Source organism: Mizuhopecten yessoensis, unplaced genomic scaffold (genome assembly GCF_002113885.1).
Source record: "Mizuhopecten yessoensis strain PY_sf001 unplaced genomic scaffold, ASM211388v2 scaffold6647, whole genome shotgun sequence".
In the NCBI taxonomy this organism is placed as follows: domain Eukaryota; kingdom Metazoa; phylum Mollusca; class Bivalvia; order Pectinida; family Pectinidae; genus Mizuhopecten; species Mizuhopecten yessoensis.
In genome coordinates this window covers 872,097-890,631 of record NW_018406654.1, presented here as the reverse complement: position 1 = coordinate 890,631, position 18,535 = coordinate 872,097, and the positions used below count along the sequence as shown (strand labels likewise).

The 18,535-nt window shown below is 37.9% G+C and overlaps 1 protein-coding gene across 5 annotated transcripts in view; it reads left to right on the top strand.

Moving 5' to 3' along the window:
- The window catches only part of LOC110452381, a 46,670-nt gene that overhangs the window by 5,516 nt on the left and 22,619 nt on the right, over positions 1-18,535 (top strand). For all 5 annotated transcript variants that reach the window (XR_002463183.1, XR_002463182.1, XR_002463181.1 and 2 more), the window contains exons 3-9: positions 7,414-7,698; positions 8,562-8,873; positions 10,020-10,316; positions 12,888-13,184; positions 15,310-15,639; positions 16,019-16,300; positions 17,722-17,847. Coding sequence is in view for 1 of the 5 variants with exons in the window: in XM_021500863.1 (XP_021356538.1) it covers positions 7,414-7,698; positions 8,562-8,873; positions 10,020-10,316; positions 12,888-13,184; positions 15,310-15,639; positions 16,019-16,300; positions 17,722-17,847 (1,929 nt within the window). In the remaining 4 variants the exon portion in view is untranslated. The remainder of the gene's footprint in view (positions 1-7,413; positions 7,699-8,561; positions 8,874-10,019; positions 10,317-12,887; positions 13,185-15,309; positions 15,640-16,018; positions 16,301-17,721; positions 17,848-18,535) is intronic.

Below are 18,535 nucleotides of genomic sequence, written 5' to 3'. Positions count from 1 at the left end.
CCTTCTGCCCCCAGGGGGGGTCACACATACAAAACTGAGTCCCCTTTGCCCAAGGATCCTCCAGACCATACTGGGAAGAAATCCCTTAATCCCTATGGTAGAAGAAGGATTTTAAAAGTTTACCTCTATTTCCCCTATTGGGTCCCGCCCTTCTGCCCCCTTGGGGGACCACACTCACTGTTTATACGAAATTGAGTCTCTTTTGCCCAAGGATCCTCGAGGCAGTATTGGGAAGAAATCCCTTAATCTCTTTGGTAGAAGAAGGATTTTAAAGGTTTGCTAATATTTTCACTATTGGGCCCCGCCCTTCTGCCCCCTGAGGGAACACACTCACTGCTTATACAAAATTGAGTTCCCTTGGCCCAAGGATGATCCAGACTAAATTAGAATAAATCCCCTACGGTAGAAGAAGGATTTTAAACGTTTTTTCTCAATTATCCCTATTGGGCCCCGCCCCTTTGCCCCCTGGGGAGACACACCCACCATTTATACAAAATTGAGTCACATTGGCCCAAAGATGCTCCAGACTAAACTAATATAAAATCCCTTAATCTCTACGTTAGAGGCAGGATTTCAAAGGTTTTACCTCTATTTCCCCTATTGGGCCCCGCCCCTCTGCCCTTAGGGAGGTCACACCCACCATTTATACAAAATTGAGTCATCTTGGCCCAAGGATGCTCCAAACCAGATTTAGTTAAATTCCACTAAGCTGTTCAGGACAAGTGGCGTTTTAAAGGAAAAGTTGACGGACGGACGATGGACGCTGCGCCATGGCATAAGCTCACTTGCCCTTCGGGTAGGTGAGCTAAAAATGCATCACCATTGGCCGTCTTTGACAAATCAAGAAATATCCCATAACTGTGATTTGGAATAAAATAACCCGGACTATTTCCGTGCAATATTGTCGTTCAATAAAAATGATATAGCAATGTACAAAAACATGCAAATGAGTCTTGACATCGCGGTAGAAATTCGACGTTGGTAAACAAAATGGCTGACTTAGTTACCGGATATACTGTTTGCATTGATGTCAGAGGCAGGGTCACTGTGAAGGACATCAATTAATATACGAGTTTATTAAACTAAATATAACATGAGCACGAGTGTTAACTTCACACAAATTCAACAGCTGCATGTTCAAATTTCCACTTTAACTTCTCTGACACACACACACAAACAATGGCGACCACGTGTAACCGGTCATCTTTGTAAGTGTTCCAGTGTCATGGCGGATTCCACAGTATATATTCTGACACGCGAAATCATCGAGGTTCACAATCATTAAGATCCCTCTCCCAAGAAACGCGTTTTCTATAGAAAGTGACAATCACTCCTAGTCCCTGTTAACTTTTAAAAAGTGCCGATTTCAACGTGTATTGTGACGACCTTTACCTTGTCAATGGACGCGCCGTTGTGCCAAAATGTGACGTCACTGCTATTTTCTTCAACTTCAATTCGTTGAATGGTTTTAGTATAAAAAATAATTGTTCATGTTATGATAATTATTAAAACTTTGATTGATAAAAAGAAACCTAAATAATTGTTTGTTCGTATAAATGTTTCTCGGGGAGAAGTGTCTGGAACTATTTTTTGTGGGCGCAGCGAGATCCAAACATAATGCATGTAATGCGTCCTTTCGTCAGTCGCTATATAGAAGAGACGTATTGAGAACAGTTATGCCGATGTGTTTCTCGAATTATATAATAAATAAAATCTAACACTCGTGTTCGTTTATTCATTTCATATGAAATTAATAAACTCGTTTGATAAACTCAATATTACAAGAACACTCCTGTTATATCATCTATATGTATCATGGGGGGAAAGTCAAAAGTGAACCAATAGAGGAAACGTCACATTACCTTATATCGTTACAAACTAACAAACTAGTCTTGTACTGTATGGTTTTCCATCCTCCATCCTCCATCCTCCGGGGGTTAGACTCACGTTCGCCCTCCTCACGCCTGTGATATGCCAAAGCCAAAACTCAGTGTGTACCACCTTGTGGATGAGACGAGGAGACTATTGTTTTTGCTTCGTTGTACATCAAAATAATTTGTCGGTCGCGTATTGGTAGAATTGAGTGGCTTTGAAGTCGGGTGTCGCTACTCGTTAATTTCCAAAGGACATATTTCAGCCTATCAATTGGTTTTAGATATTTACCTCAGACCAATGAAATAGCTAGCTGCGTGCCTTCAATTTTGCGATGACATATTCTAGGGATGCAGAGAGCGAAAGTGAGCATTACCCCTGGATAATCGAGGTTGTGACATTCCAACTCAACTCTGCAGTGTAGGCGTGTACTATTGACAATACATGATGACATCAGTGATTTAGAGTTCTACAAATACATGCAGCAACCCTGTATGTCCGGCTGACCAATGATACGTCATACAGCAACATTCCTCAGCTATGAGTAAAAGTCACGTAGGAAATAAAAAAAAATAGGACTTGATAATCTGGCTACATTAATTAATTAATTACAAGATATGGAACGTTCGGCTGAAGACGAATGTTTGGTTCGATACAACAGTCCATACCAATGGACTGCATTTATGAAACTGTACGCATGCTCAAGCATCGATTCTGTGCTGTGCTCAAGGCAACTTTCTTTCAATGCATTTAAACCATACATAACGTTCAAAAGGTCCGGTGTCATCATTTAACATATTATTCGGTTTGAAGTCTCTTTATATATTTTTCCAAAATATTCAACAAAATGAATTGTGTGCTTAAGTTATCAACGTGACAAGAATATGAGCATGAACACAGAATTCGAGTATGACAACGGTTTCATGAATGGGAGCCCAGGTTTGACTGAATGCAAACCAACACAGCAAACCAATACCGTCAGAATTTGTATCAGAGTTTTGACATTTTGCTTATTTATCATTATTACATACAACAAAAATCTATTTGCCCTGCAATCCTTTTAATCTTAACGAAGAAAATTGCGAAGGATTTTTAAGGACTTTAGTATGTCCCAGTATGGGGACAGAACCCATTTCCTTCCTTGCCTGGGTAACGTTCAACATTAAAGTCATAAGTGAGTTATTACCTCGCAAGGCGCTTGGAAATAAAAAGGAAGCTAGAGGTAAAGAAAAATATTAAGATCCGAAATATTGCAATGGGTGCAATATGGATTTGTTTGGTCGCTTTTGTGTCCCGAAACACAAGGCACAAAAAATAAACCCCAATTATGCAGGTGGTTTCCAAATTATTCACCTCTCACGATACACATGCAGTTGGTAACAGCAGGTGTGTTCGATCCCAATCCTTCAGGGGTAGCCTGGATTATACTGTCGTACTGTCGACAACAGCCATACCCTATCACGCCTTTAGGATAACGCCAAGGTTATGTAGGTCATCTATAAAGTAAGTGTAACCCCAGTAGTACAAAAGTAAACTTGTTCCGAATCTAAACTCGTACAAAGTAAAAGTACCAATTGGGATGAATTTGATATATGTTATCCACATGTCAGCATGGGTATATACACATTAGTAAGTGTCAAGAATATTTGATAAAAAGTAATATACTTATCACATTGAGACTTTTTCGACTTAAAGAAATATACCAAGGTACGTCTATTGTTACATTGAATGTGCAAACAAAACGCTCCTTTCAAAATGCCCTCTTTGTGTGGATTGTAACAAAGGCACAAGGTCAATGTAGGATTTTGTTTGGCATAGATACCGTGAAACACTTCCCTTCATTGAAATGTTTTGTTCATTATTTCTATGATGAATAATTGACCAGCGTAAAATAAGAAAAACATGTGTAATTGGTCAGATATATCTTTCACTGTCTCCAAAAAAATCCTTTGTAAACTTCAAGCCGATAAAAGAAAACCAAACAATAATAGCAATAGAAATATGTTGGTTTTTTTTAAATTATAATATTTGGTGGTCGGGTGGCGCAGTGAATAACGCACTTGCTTTTCAACAAGGCGGTTCGATTTCCCGATCGGACTCGAAATGGTATGGGGTCACTTGCCCGACCAAGTGGGTTTTCGTCGAGTAGTCCGTTTTTCTACCACATTAAGACCCCTAAGCGCTATCATCCAGGGCAACCAGAGTCGTTAAAGTCAGTTAAAATAACTTGTTTCATAATTGATGTATAATATATAAAGTTTACATAATACAAATATTGTAGGATTTGAAATTTAATTTGAAATAGTTGAGTCCTAGTCAGCGGGCACACATGATAATACAGTTTTCTGCATAATTTAACTGTTTCATATGCACAGTCAGTAGACTAGTTAGAATCTAATCCTTTCATAATTCAATTGAGGTACTATTCTACATATATAATGTCCAATATCTGGTAGACAGGGGCAGGTTTGGCCTATTTTCATTAAACCCGTTCTGGACAGCATTTGTTAAAATCGGCAGAGAAACCTATGCCCTTCATAAAACTATAACAAAATGGCAAACGTATTTGAAGAGTTATTTAACTCTTTATTGTCGGAAGATTGTATGGCCTTATGTGCACCGCCTTATTGTACGTTCGGACATGATGTCTGTGGTAAGTTCCGCCCACACTAGAATAAGCATAATTATAACGTTATAAAGTATGCAACGTTATATCCTCCCATTAATTTAACAGCTTCCCGTGTATGGCATGAGCCGAACCTGCCACGGTGTCATAGGACGAGTCTGCACCGAATTGATATTCTAAGAAATCTCTATATCATAGCAATACGAGTCTCAATGCTACGCTTTTATCTATACCATCATGTGAAGGTGTCGGTGTGTTACACGTATGACATCAATAAGTAGCATTTCGGTTTAAAGAAAGTTTGCAAAACTAGAAAGAAGTAAAGTCATGTTTTTCTTTCTACCCTCCCCCCAAAAAAGTCTCGATTTTAGTAATCTAAAATTATACTTTTCCCGCCATTATTTTCGCATGAATGTCCTCCCCAGTAAGATGCACTGCTAAGATCCTCAAAGTTGTTAATATTTGCTCAAGACCAAAAATATCAGGAGTGGTCGGAGAAAAGAAAGCAAAATAGGAGAAAGAGAGAGAGATATCTGGGTCAGTAAAATATATTTTTAAATAAGTTAATTAAGAAACTAGAAATATGTCAAAATGACATGAAAGTCACCCAATCTCCTGTATGATTATTTTCAGTATAATAAATCATTGACCAAGCTACAACGGACATATTTCCACCTGTCAATCAAAATAGTCTAACAATGACCAGGTATGCATACATGCTGCTTAGGTAACCATGCCAACCTACTAGGATATAATAAGAAAGCATGTGGTTGATTTACTTGAAGAAAATGTTCCATGTTTTATGAACATAAATCACAAACGCTGCAAATAATTTCATTTTTTTTTCATTTCTGTGACATTCCCCGGCCTTCTGCATCTCAATTGCAAGGCCTTCCACATTCAAACATGCCAAAGTGCCAGGTTGAGATATTTCATCTGTTAAAATGGAAAAAAAATGATATAAGAGAACTGAAAATGCATATTGGAGCAAATCATTTTCACCAAAACTTAAGGTTGATAATTAAGGAATTTCCAATCCCTATCACTAGTTTGTACTGGGATTGTACTGGTGTTTAATTAACTCCGTATTATCAGTTGATAATTCTCAGTAAAATTAATTTGTTGGTTTCCGAACGTTATATATTTCCGCGCAGACATTTTGTCAAGCTATATTTCGTTACTACGTGACCTGCTGGACACAACACAAAGATATTTTAGACGTTTGGCCATCGTCTGTAAACTGACACAAAAAGTACCGGAAGTTCGACCGGAAAGCATAAGAATTAATCAATGATTAAAAAACACGCATAAATATGCAGTTTTGCTTAATAAACTTTTTATATTGCTCAAAATGAATCCATAAATGATAAAATATCAGCTATCTTACAATGCTTAATTGGGATATTTTGTGTGATCATGGTTTATTAAAGCATGTATAGACTATAGGGGTGTAAAAATGTATCGGAAAACCAGTATATCGCAAAACACAGGCCATATCGTACATGTATCTATCACATTGCGAAGCCGATAATAAAATATTGCTGAATCGCAACATGTTCTAACAGTCAAATAGATATGCTAATAACCATAATCCAGGCTATTACTAGCATACAATTCAATACAAATGTTTCACACAAATGATCTCAGATTTAATGACAGCATTTTGACACCCATTAAGCCCGATTATCAGAAAAAAATACCATTTTTGCCTATGAAATTATATTGCGACAATATTTTCCTTCTGTATTGGAATATACTCTGGTAAGCTCAACCCACAGGGGCTTGTATAGACTTATATGATAAAATTAGCTAAAAATACCTATATATACACGTATTTCTAGCTAATATGTATCATATAAGTCTATACAAGTCCCTATACTCAATCTGTATTGTTACACCTACGGTACCTTCAACCTGCAGGGGGGAGTGGAGAAACTAAAGAGAAGTGTTTTATGTTACAGATAGAACGATCAGTGATCTTAGGAAATATTATGAAAGGAGCCATGACTTGCAGTAAGAGCTGCAAATACCACAATACCCTCAATTCTGTTTACATCCCTAAATTAGACTGGATCTTTGTTGGTTGATTTCATAGAAAAGAAATATATACATGAACAAAAAAATAAAAAAAAACACACTGAACTGTAGGGCTAAGCACATGCTTAAGTAAAATATTATAAATAATGTGGTATACCTGCAGAAAATTCGAGTTGACTTTAGTGAATGTATTGTCGACAATTTATAATGACGCGTATTGACGCGTATTGACGTCACAATCGCGTCACAACATGTTGTGAACGCCAATTCGGCATTTTTTAAGGCAAAAAGCGTATGCCTGGTCTGTATATACAGACTTATCAGTATCAACTGGTGATATTTTGAAGCTAAGGACAAATGAGAAAGCGCATGTATTACATTGAAAAAAAATTCAGTTCGAGAAAAATTAAAACATCAAAATTATATGTAGGACATCGAAGGATTTTTTTATCAGTATTATCGACTTGTAAAAAAATGTAGAATTTTTTCTGAACATATTGTTTATGCGAAAAAAGAACATCAATGCATGTTGCCGTTTTTGCGAGCCCGTACGACCGGAGGGGCGAACGTTTTTGAAGCTTTCATATAGCATAGAACCAATTCACTCTCATTTTCCTGTACTTTCCGTATATTTGTCGCGATTGGCCGATAATGCCCGTTATTAAACAACTTATATCAATCACACTTGTTGGCCCGGTATTAAGAAACGAGGGATAAGGAAATGTGTGATATGAAAGTACAAAGTAATGACCGTATAAAATATTAGGTTATTTAAAGTTTCACATACATGTACTATTGTGTAGTTCAAATGAAAACAAATTTGAAGTGTTTTTATAATATCTAAGGGCCACACTGTTATCTTGTTTCTTGTATTACAGCAACTGCCATATATAGACAAAGAAGTACAGGGACACAACTGATGCTTCCAAAGCCCCCTGGTGGTCTATCATCCATTATATTTAACGGTCGGACACTTTTCGCTTTCTTCGACAATGATAACATTGGTGGTAACAATAGAACTGAGTATGGTGTAACAGTCAGAGTGACGTCAACAAAAACAGAACTGACCTTTGATCGCCTGAAAACAGAGCATGCTGGGTACTACTACACCATGCAACAGAGTGGAAATATAATCCTTGGAGGGCAAATGTTAGTAGTAACTGGTGAGTCAAACTTACTTTATATGTGGAGAAAATTCGTTGTTGGTTACAGATAAGTAATACTTTTTGATACTTAAAGGACAGCTATTGGTAAATCCTGGAGCATGTCAGCTACTTGGTACTTTGAGTTGTAATAACTACAAACTTAGACTTAAGGACATTTCAGAGCGGAGCCAGAAAATATTGGTAAGGATTTATTCCACCATGGCGTTAATAAAGGGAACGCTCCCATACCGCCCTCAAACAAAATACCTAAGACCTAATATTGTTATATTCAAACAAAGATTAACGAATTAGAATTTACTAAAATATTTTGATAAAGAAAAGTCAGTCAGAAAAGAGAATATTTTCAGACATAATATCATCACATAGTATGAATTAGTACTATGTACCGGGAAATTTTCGCAGAATCAAACTTTCGCCCAACGCCGGTAATGTTCATATTCACGCAGTTTTCAATTTCCTTCTTTGCATTTAATTGCTATGTATATATGTTCACAAAGATTTGCTATAATGACAAATTCGTCCTCGTTACGGCGGGTGAAAAGGTGGAAATTTTAAGTGGATTAAAATGTCCTGGTAAACAGTATTCATTTTGCGTTTTTTATTCACACTTTCATACTACTAATACATATGTACAACTGCCATGTAAGATAATTTAGTGTATAGTCAATTACTATCGATTTTATATAATGATATCACTGTCTACAAGCAGCGCTTTTTATTCACACTTTCATACTACTAATACATATGTACAACTGCCATTTAAGATAATTTAGTGTATAGTCAATTACTGTCGATTGTATATAATGATATCACTGTCTACAAGCATAAACAAAATGTAATCATGATCAATTTGTTGTCAGACACACCCACTCGGCCAAACATTACCCTTTCAAATTCTTCGCCTGTTCTCAACACATCAGTGAGATTGGTATGCTCTTCAGCTTCTCGAAGTCAACCGGACAATCATGGACTGGTTTTAACAGCCTCCTGGAAATTGAATGGTAGTGCATTAAACCATGCCAGATTCTCAGTCAATGATTCAAGTCTCACTATCAATGCCGTACGATTCAGAGACAAATATAATGTCTACGCATGTGTGGCTCACGAGACAGGACAGGGAGTAAGTGGATTGACCTCAGAGGAAAGTGGAGCATTCACGCTAACACCACGCTGTAAGTACACCATAATAGGACCAGTTAAATAGTATAACAAGAAAATGATATGCTTTGATAACTATTTAGAGTGTTTGATGGAGACACCATGACATGAAACTCACGCATAGCCATGTACTTTTGTATGTGGTTTGTAGTTTAAACCAAGATAAAACATATCATAAGTATAATACCTAAGAAAATACATACTTTTTTAAAATAAATAGTTGATGTGCCATAATCTATGATACGCAGAGACGCACATTCGAAAATATTTTGAATGATTTAAAATATGTAGTGTGTATCCTCATATTTACGTTAAAAACAAAATGAATGGCATCTGTGCGTCAATAATTTCTTCAAACGACTTCTTCGTTTATTGAAGATAATTTAAATTTTATCAAATTTAAATGAAATCATTCATCAGGTAGTTGGCATTCAAAGTTGTACAATTGTCGGGACTGATATCCCCCATACCCTAACCCCAAGGGGGATTATGGGCAAACCAAACATGAGCTTAGTAATCGATACCAGCCGTATTTAATTGAAAGCGTTATCAGATGGTGGAAATTCAAAATTGTACAAAAGGAAGGGACTGTCCAATCAGGGGGTGAGGGGTAATACAAAACTTCTGACCAAATAGCCACATAGTTATAGGGTCAAAACTTTGAAACAGTGGATGTCCTCATCCTTTTACAATTTAGACGAATGCACACATGCTACCGGGATGATCAAAGGGTCTTGCCCCACCCTTGCAGACTTACTTCCAGGGTTATAGCTGGGTCATAAGTGGTTAATATCATATCCCAACATCGTAACCATTTACACAATAAAAAGACAAAAAACAATTAGGTATCTGGAAGTGACTCTAGGGTCAGGCAACACCCCTGGGGACAGGTTAACAAGAGGCAACCTTGACACAGTTGAGGTCCCGATTATATAGCCATATAAACTGCAATGCATCGCGCCGTTAAAGGGGGTTGAAAAAAACAATTTCAGAACAGTTGTTAGATTGGAATGCCTCAAAATACTGAAATGAAGAAAAACTTTTTCATTTAATAAATCTAAGCTTAGCTTGAAAATCATGTTCATTGAACATTGTAACACAAACAGATGCAATTTATATCAAAGGAACATAAGTTAAATATTGGACTGGTTCACTTGCAGATGGACCACAGTTTATTACGATAGAGAGCACTGAGGGTAAATCTTCAGTGATCAGAGGAGATGTCTACGGTCCTGTGGTCTGTAGAACCGACTGCAACCCTGCTTGTTTAATGGAGTGGCGGAGACAAGGCATCCCATTCATTCCATCACGTAGGGATTCCAGTAATGAACTAGAGTTGGTGGACGCCTCACTCCCGAGAGTAAGGGAGGTAACTTATGCTTGTCAAGTACAAGTGGCACCATCTGCAGGTTTTACCACACCGACACTAGAAAAGAACATAACAGTTATTGTTTATTGTAAGTACACAACATATGTGATCTGGTATCAGTTATTCAAAGGTGAAAAGCTAAATAACTGTAAAACAAATTTCAACCTGTAATAATTTTATCGATATACAATGTAAAAAACTGGATTCTTTGCATGATATTTTATTCTACCAAAATCTTTATCGGATGGAAATCTTTATAACTCAGTTAATCGTTGCATTTTAATGTTAAAGACAAATTGTGCTAATTACTGAGCAGGCAAATCACCTTTCAAATAATTGAACCCCGAACTTTATGTTTAACGTTTGTCCTGGTTTATAACTTTTGATAATCTAATCACTTTTATGGCAATGACAATTCTTTCATAAATTAGCTATCTATCTGGACAGCTAGTTCCTTAAGTTCTGTCTCGTTCGCTTGAAACAACATTCTTATATTGTTCTTGTATACGTCTATCATATTGTTAATCATTATCTAGTTACAGACTTATTGCTCTTGTTCAGATCACCTGTTACTCAGATGACTTATTAGAATGACTTTTCATCCGTTGTTGCCAGTCATGTGTAAACATATATACATTTTAGACTTATCCTCAAACGTCTCTCGGACTTGATGAATTTCAGAAGTAATTATCAGCCTAGTGTAGGGACCAGAATCTATACTTTAGAAGGTTGCCGGGAGATGCCATATCATAAGTTGTCACTTCGTGCGAAATCTTCAAATGACATATGTCATGAAAATTGTATTTGGATGTAGACCATGTCTTTACATATTCTTAAGATAATAAGGACCAGAATTTTGACTCAGGGAGAGGCTGATCCCTAAAAGACGGGGTCAAAATTGATCAAAATTTGTAAATCTTTCAAATAATATCTCCTCTGAAACGTGCAGTTGAATTTTTACCGACAAGTTATTAATCTTTCACAGGAGAGTAAAATATCTTAATTTGAACTCAAAAAGAGGCTAACGCCATCCCACTCCAAGGTGCGTTAGAAATAGGGTCATATTATAAGTGATCACAACTATCACATAAATGACTTACAATCATAATATATAGGACTTACAGTCGTCAGATATGGGACTTGCAACCATTAGATGCTAGACTTACAGCAATAGTTGTCCGTAGGACCCACAACCATCAAATGAAGGGCATATTTACATCTTACGAAGAGCTAACCACATGTGGGACAAACAAACATGAGTTGTAATACTTACAAAATTCAGATAAGGGAATTACAACCATGAGTTGTGGGACTTACAACCATCAGATAAGGGTCTTACAACAATGTGTTGTAGGACTTAGAACCATCAGGTAAGGGACTTACAACCATGAGTTGTAGGACTTACAACCATCAGATAAGGGTCTTACAACCATGAGTTGTAGGACTTAGAACCGTCAGATAAGGGAAATACAACCATGTGTTGTAGGACTTACAACCGTCAGATAAGGGCCTTACAACCATGAGTTGTAGGACTTGCAACCATCAGGTAAGGGTCTTACAACCATGTGTTGTAGGACTTACAACCATCAGATAAGGGCCTTACAACCATGTGTTGTTGGACTTACAACAATCAGAAAAGGGACTTTCAACCATGTGTTGTATGACTTACAACTGTCAGATAAGGATCTCACAACCATGTGTTGTAGGAGTCAGCACCATCAGATAAGGGATATACAACCATGTGTTGTAGGACTTACAACCATCAGAAAAGGGACTTGCAACCATGTGTTGTTTGACCTACAACCATCAGATAAGGGAAATACAACCATGTATTGTAGGACTTAAAACAATCAGAAAAGGGACTTGCAACCATGTGTTGTAGGACTTACAGTCATCAGATAAGGGACATACAACAATGTGCTGTAGGACTTACAACCGTTAGATAAGGGTCTTACAACCATCAGATAAGGGTCTTACAACCATGTGTTGTAGGACTTACAACAATCAGAAAAGGAACTTTCAACCATGTGGTGTATTACTTAAAACCGTCAGATAAGGATCTCACAACCATGTGTTGTAGAAGTCAGCACCATCAGATAAGGGAAATACAACCATGTGTTGTAGGACTTACAACCATCAGAAACGGGACTTGCAACCATGTGTTGTTTGACCTACAACCATCAGATAAGGGAAATACAACCATGTATTGTAGGACTTATAACCATCTGATAAGGGACTTACAACCATGTGTTGTGGGACATATAACCATCAGATGTTTATCAGCTATATTTTTACAACAAACATGTATGTAACCATAATACAGATAACTGGTTATACTCGTCAAGCTGGAAGTGACTCTAGGGTCAGGCCACACCCCTGGGGGGACAGGTTAACAAGAGACAACCTTGAAACAATTGAGGTCCCGATTATATAGCCATATGTACTACATTGCATCGTGCCGCTAATGGTGGGTTGAAAAAACCCAACTTTGGAACAGTTGTTAGATTGAAATGCCTCAAAATATTGAAATGAAGTCAAATATTTTATTTAATAAATATAAGCTTAGCCTGAAAATCATGTTTATTGAACATTATAACACAAGCAGACGACATTTATGTCACAGGAGGATATGTTAAATCTTGGAGTTGTTCTCTTGCAGATAGACCACAGTTTGTTACGATAGAGAGCAATGAGGATAAATCTCCAGCGATCAGAGGAGATGTCTACGGTACTGTGTCCTGTAGAACCGACTGCAACCCTTCTTGTTTAATGGAGTGGCGGAGACAAGGCATCCCATTCATTCCATCATGTAGGGATTCCAGTAATGAACTAGAGTTGGTGGACCCCTCACTCCCGAGAGTAAGGGAGGTAACTTATACATGTCAAGTAGAAGTGGCACCATTTGCAGGTTTTACTGCACCGACACTAGAAAAGAACATAACAGTTATTGTTTATTGTAAGTACAAAACATATGTGATCTAGGCTCTGTTATTCAAAGGTGATAAGCTAAATCACTGTTAAAAAGCAATTTTCAACCTGTATTGATTTTGTCGAAGGTAGAAACTGGATTTGTTGTATGATATTTCATTCTACCAAAATCTTTGCTAAATGGAAATCTATAACTCAGTTAATCGTTGCATTTTAAAGTCATACACAAATCAAGTTATTCCCTGAGCAGGCTAATCACCTTCGCATTAACTGAGCCCTGAACTTTATGTGTAAAATTTGTCCTGCTTTATACCTTTTTATAATCTAAGGTTCTGTTTAGTTGGCTTGAAACTTGCTATGTTCCACCATGATTATATTGTTATTGTAAACGTCTTTAAGATTGTTAACCATTATCTAGTTACAGACAAACTGCTCTTGTTCAGATGACCTGTTACTCAGATGACCTTTTACAATGACATTTCATCCATTGTTGCCTGTCATGTGTCAACAATTACATACATTTTAGACTCATCCACAAACGTCTCTCGGACTTTGATGAATTTTAGAAGTAATTATCAGCCTAGTGCAAGGACCAGAATCTATACTTAAGAAGGTTGCCGGGAGATGCAATATCTTTTGTCACTTTGTACGAACTCTTCAAATGACATTTGTCATGAAAATTGTAATTGGATGTAAATCATGTCTTTACATAATCTTAAGATAATAAGGACCAGAATTTTGACTCAGGGAGAGGCTGACCCCAAAGGATTGCGTTGGCCAGTTTGCACGTTTTTCTCATCCAGCCATCGAATTCGACAATGGAAGTTTATTTTTCAACTGTTGGGTCACTCTGTTAAGACCAGTGAACAGTAAAAACAGCATTATAACGTTTAAATTTGTGATTAATGCTATGCCGAGGCTCAATGAAAATGACCGCCTCCGGATTATTGGTCTGCTTCAAGCTGGTATGGGCCAAGCCGTTGTCTTTGCACGTTTTCATGTCCATCGAAACACAATCCGGGATTTATGGAGACGACATCAACAGTTTGGCCACGTCGGCGATCGCCCTCGTGCGGGACGTCCACGTGTGACGTCACGTCAACAGGACAACCATATTCGGTTTGTCCATTTGAGAAATCGCTTCCAAACGGCAAGTTTGACTGCACGGACAATCCCTGGGTTGCTACCAATAAGCCCGAGAACTGTACGGAACCGATTGCGTAAACGAGCTATCCGTCCGCGACGTCCTGCAATCCGCCCAGTTCTTCTGCCACGTCATCGTGTATTACGTCTGGACTGGTGCAGAAAGCATCTGCGATTTACCCGAAGGGATTGGGCAGGCATTTTGTTTACGGACGAGTCGCGAGTCCTCCTGGATAGTAGTGACGGCCGTTCCAGAGTGTATCGTTGCGTTGGAGAACGTTTCCGTGACGCGTGTGTGGTACAACGACGTTCTTTCGACGGAGGCAGCGTTATGATTTGGGGCGGCATCACAGCCAACGGGAGAACGCCTCTGGTGGTTGTTAGCGGGAATTTGAACACGCTACGTTACCGTGACGAGATCCTCCGGACCCACGTCGTTCCATTCGTGCAAGGGCAGCAACGTCACATTACGCCAAAGCAGGACAACGCAAGGCCACACCTAGCTCGTGTCGCTATGGACTTTCTGGCCCAGCAGAACGATGACGTGTTGCCCTGGCCTTCTTTAACCCCCGATCTGTCGCCCATTGAACACATCCGGGATGAAATGAAGCGCATATTACGGGCATTACCTAATCAACCGGTGACGTTGGCTGATTTGCCTGCAGCGTTAGTACAGATCTGGAATGCCATCCCACAAGCATTCTTGAACCGTCTGATAGGCTCCATGCGTCGACGTTGCCAGGCATGCATTCAGGCAAACGGTGGTATTAACTTTGTGAACTCAGTATTGACCCCTGCTGTGTTTACGTCACTCCTGAGCGGAACTTATTGATTCCGTAACGTGGAAAATGAAATTCAACTGTTAATAAATAACAAATGAATTGTCCCTGAAAACCTTCTTGTTCTACGTCATACACATTTATTTTTATAACACATTTTAGGCATGCACAGTTTCTTTTTTCCGCTAGTATAGTTGTATTTCAGATACAGTTAGTTCTCTCTGTCCGCAGTCGCACCCCAAATCACGGAATTGAGGTATCGGGACGGTGTTGATAACCAGTACATGCACATTGGCAGTAATGAAGTCAGATACACAGAAGGTTCCAGCTTGGAACTCCGTGTTGATGTTGACAGTAGCCCACTGGCTGACGTCACCCTGTTACGTAACCAGACAACGCTCGTAGTCGGCGTACCTGTCAGTACTGGAATATATGAAATTAAATTACACAACCTCCAGTGCAACCATACGGGAAAGTATGACGTCTGGGCGGACAACTTCGTTACTCGGAATAGAAGTACCGCCAACGCCCCGAGAATGCAGTTTGGACTTCAAGTCAGTTGTAAGTAAAGACTGTGTATCTCTTATCAGCAATGCCTACAATTTGCAAAATAACGATTCTTTTATTCTATTTTCTCAGTTACCTAACCAGAAACAATATGTTAAGAAAAATAGAAAAAAGAAAGTCTTCTTTTAACTTTTAGTCATAATTGGCGCAACACTGTTATGCCGTACATTTTCACATGGTACATCTGTATGTATAGTATGTATATGTACATTGTAGTTATGTTGGAAATGGGAATTCTACACGAGGGTGCAGACTTGGATTTTATAGTCTCGGTTTTGACCAGTATTCATTGGAAGAATATCCATATCCATAATACTTAAACATGCTTGAATCTATAAGTACCATTGTCTATGTATTTTTTTTATTATTGTAGGCGCCCCACGGATATATAATACTACGAATACCATTATTAGTATAACAGGGGAAAGGGGTCAGATAGTTGTACTCAATGTAACTGTGATCGCCAACCCAATGCCCACGATTCAATGGTCTGACGAAGTGAGAGCACTTGGTGTGGTACAAAACAACGATAATATGTATACTGTCACGGGGTTGGTCAGGATCACGACGCAATCTGATTTCCAGAAGTGCTACCTTAATGTCACGAATACTTTACCGGAAGTATTAACTGTCCTCTTCCAGATCAGCCTTGAAGGTAAATATATCTGTACCTTGTTATAATTATTTACTCTTTTGTTACTTACAATATATTTTAGGAGTTGATAAGATAATCAATTTGTTTATAGGTGTATTTGCGTTTTTTTCGGTTTGCGGTCTATACATCGATATACAAATATATTGCTAGAGAGTCGAATCCTTATAATTTTATTTATTTTAAAGTTACAATTTTCTACAGCAGTATGTTTTTATTTATGGCGCTCTGACCTACATGTTGCTAAATCAAATTTTCGTGTTTTATAAACCCCGCGCAAGTCCATTGATGCGCCTTGGGCCACGGTGGCTAAGTGGTTAAGGTGTCCGACAGCCTATTTAGGTTATTGTCATGCCTGTATAAAGTTGTTTCCAATGTATAGTATACATTTTTGGCAATGGTCCTAGGATCCTAGACTGCTATAGTCAACATAACGTTCGATAGGGACTGTCACGGACGTTTCGTCCTTCTGTAGTATCTTAAATATCTATTTTTCCTTATATGGTACCTTTATGGCTTTGTGAGGGCTTTGTAATCGTGATATTACGACTTTTATCTTGAATTAAGTAATGTTTTTAAGTTAAGTTAAGATGCAAATACATTGTTTGGAGACGGAAAATACTTACGTGTAATTAAAACTGTTTCTTTTCTCAACTAAGATATTGAAATAAGGAACGGTTATTTTTTGTGAATCCTTTATTCTCTGAATATCCATGAACTTTTACTGTTTATTTAGGGACCGCGGAACCAAATGATTTTCCATAGACGAGAGTGTTAACGTTTACCACTGTTCTGGTTAAATGGGGTTATCCACACTGGTTTACCTGCCCTCATTTTGAAGAATATCATCTCACACAACTGTGAATATAATATTTAAAAATTCTGTCTATTTTAACTTTTTTTACATGGGGGCCGCCATTTTGTATTGAATTCGGCAACAAAAATTGACCAAAATTTACAACAAATTTTACACTTAATAAACTCCCCCAGACAAAAGCAGTTTTGAACATTTTGAATTATTTTTTATATATTTTACATCTATATATATTGCTCAACCAACCCATACAACTTTTGAACCTTCTGCCACCTAAATATCCAACCAGCAGGCCCCGAGGCATTCACCTTCCTATTAAATCTTCTGCCCAAAAGGGCAAAACCCACAATCTATTTTTGATTTGCTTCCGTGGTCCCTTTAATAGAATCATAAATATCATATTCACTTGCTTTAAACACCAGCTGTATCATTCTTTCAAAACGTTTCTTTTCTGTTCTATCCCTGTTGAATCATTTGAACTTCCCTTCGTGTTTAATAATTATCTAAGCATTGCGGATGTAGTTGTTTTAAAACATCTCAAAGTAATCAGTTATTGGAGTTATCAGAAGAATCCTCATTGAAGTCTTTATCAACGTCTGTTTATTTCCAGAGATTCCGCAGAAGCCTTACACACAGTTAAACCTGATTATCTGTTTAGTGTCAATCGGTGTAGTTGTCCTGGTTTATGTTGTGGTCATCGCCGTCTTGGGCATGAAACGGAGACAACGTCAACAAGGTAACACAGACAATCATATCACGTGTTACATATGTAGTCAAGAACAACACGGTCATTTCAGTTCACGTAAATGAACTCCTGTAAGATTTTGAAGAATAGGCTTTGAACTTCAAACTTTAAAGGTCATACATGTCAGTTAGGTCAGATTATTTTCAAAGGGTCAAAAGTTATTGTTTGATGAAGTTTATTAGCCTCAAAGGAATTCTATAGAGGTTTAAGTATAACGAAGGAAATTGTTTAGTTTATGACATTCGTCTGACAATATTTTCCTCTGAACGAGTAACGAGATGTTTTTAATTGAATGCTGAATTAAATTACTCTCTTCAGATATAAATTAGACTCCGTAAGAGCAAAAACCAGATTGGCTAGACGTGGTTCCCACTGAGTTACCATTAAAAACGGATATCACATATTAAGCCTGGTAAAATCAGTCGAATATGATATGATTAGAATATCACAGTACTCTGTGTTACCCTGTACATAGTCTCAAGTGTGTCAGCTCAACGTTGCACGTGAACCGGTACATATTGCTACTTTAGAACAAGTACGTAGCTCACATAAGCAAGGGCATAGCTTCATGTGAGCTAGTACTTGGTTCCACGCCCAATTAGGCATGTTGGAAACGAACTTTACCAGAACAATTAGTCAATGTTTCATTATAACGGAGGTAGACCAGACTTGACTAATC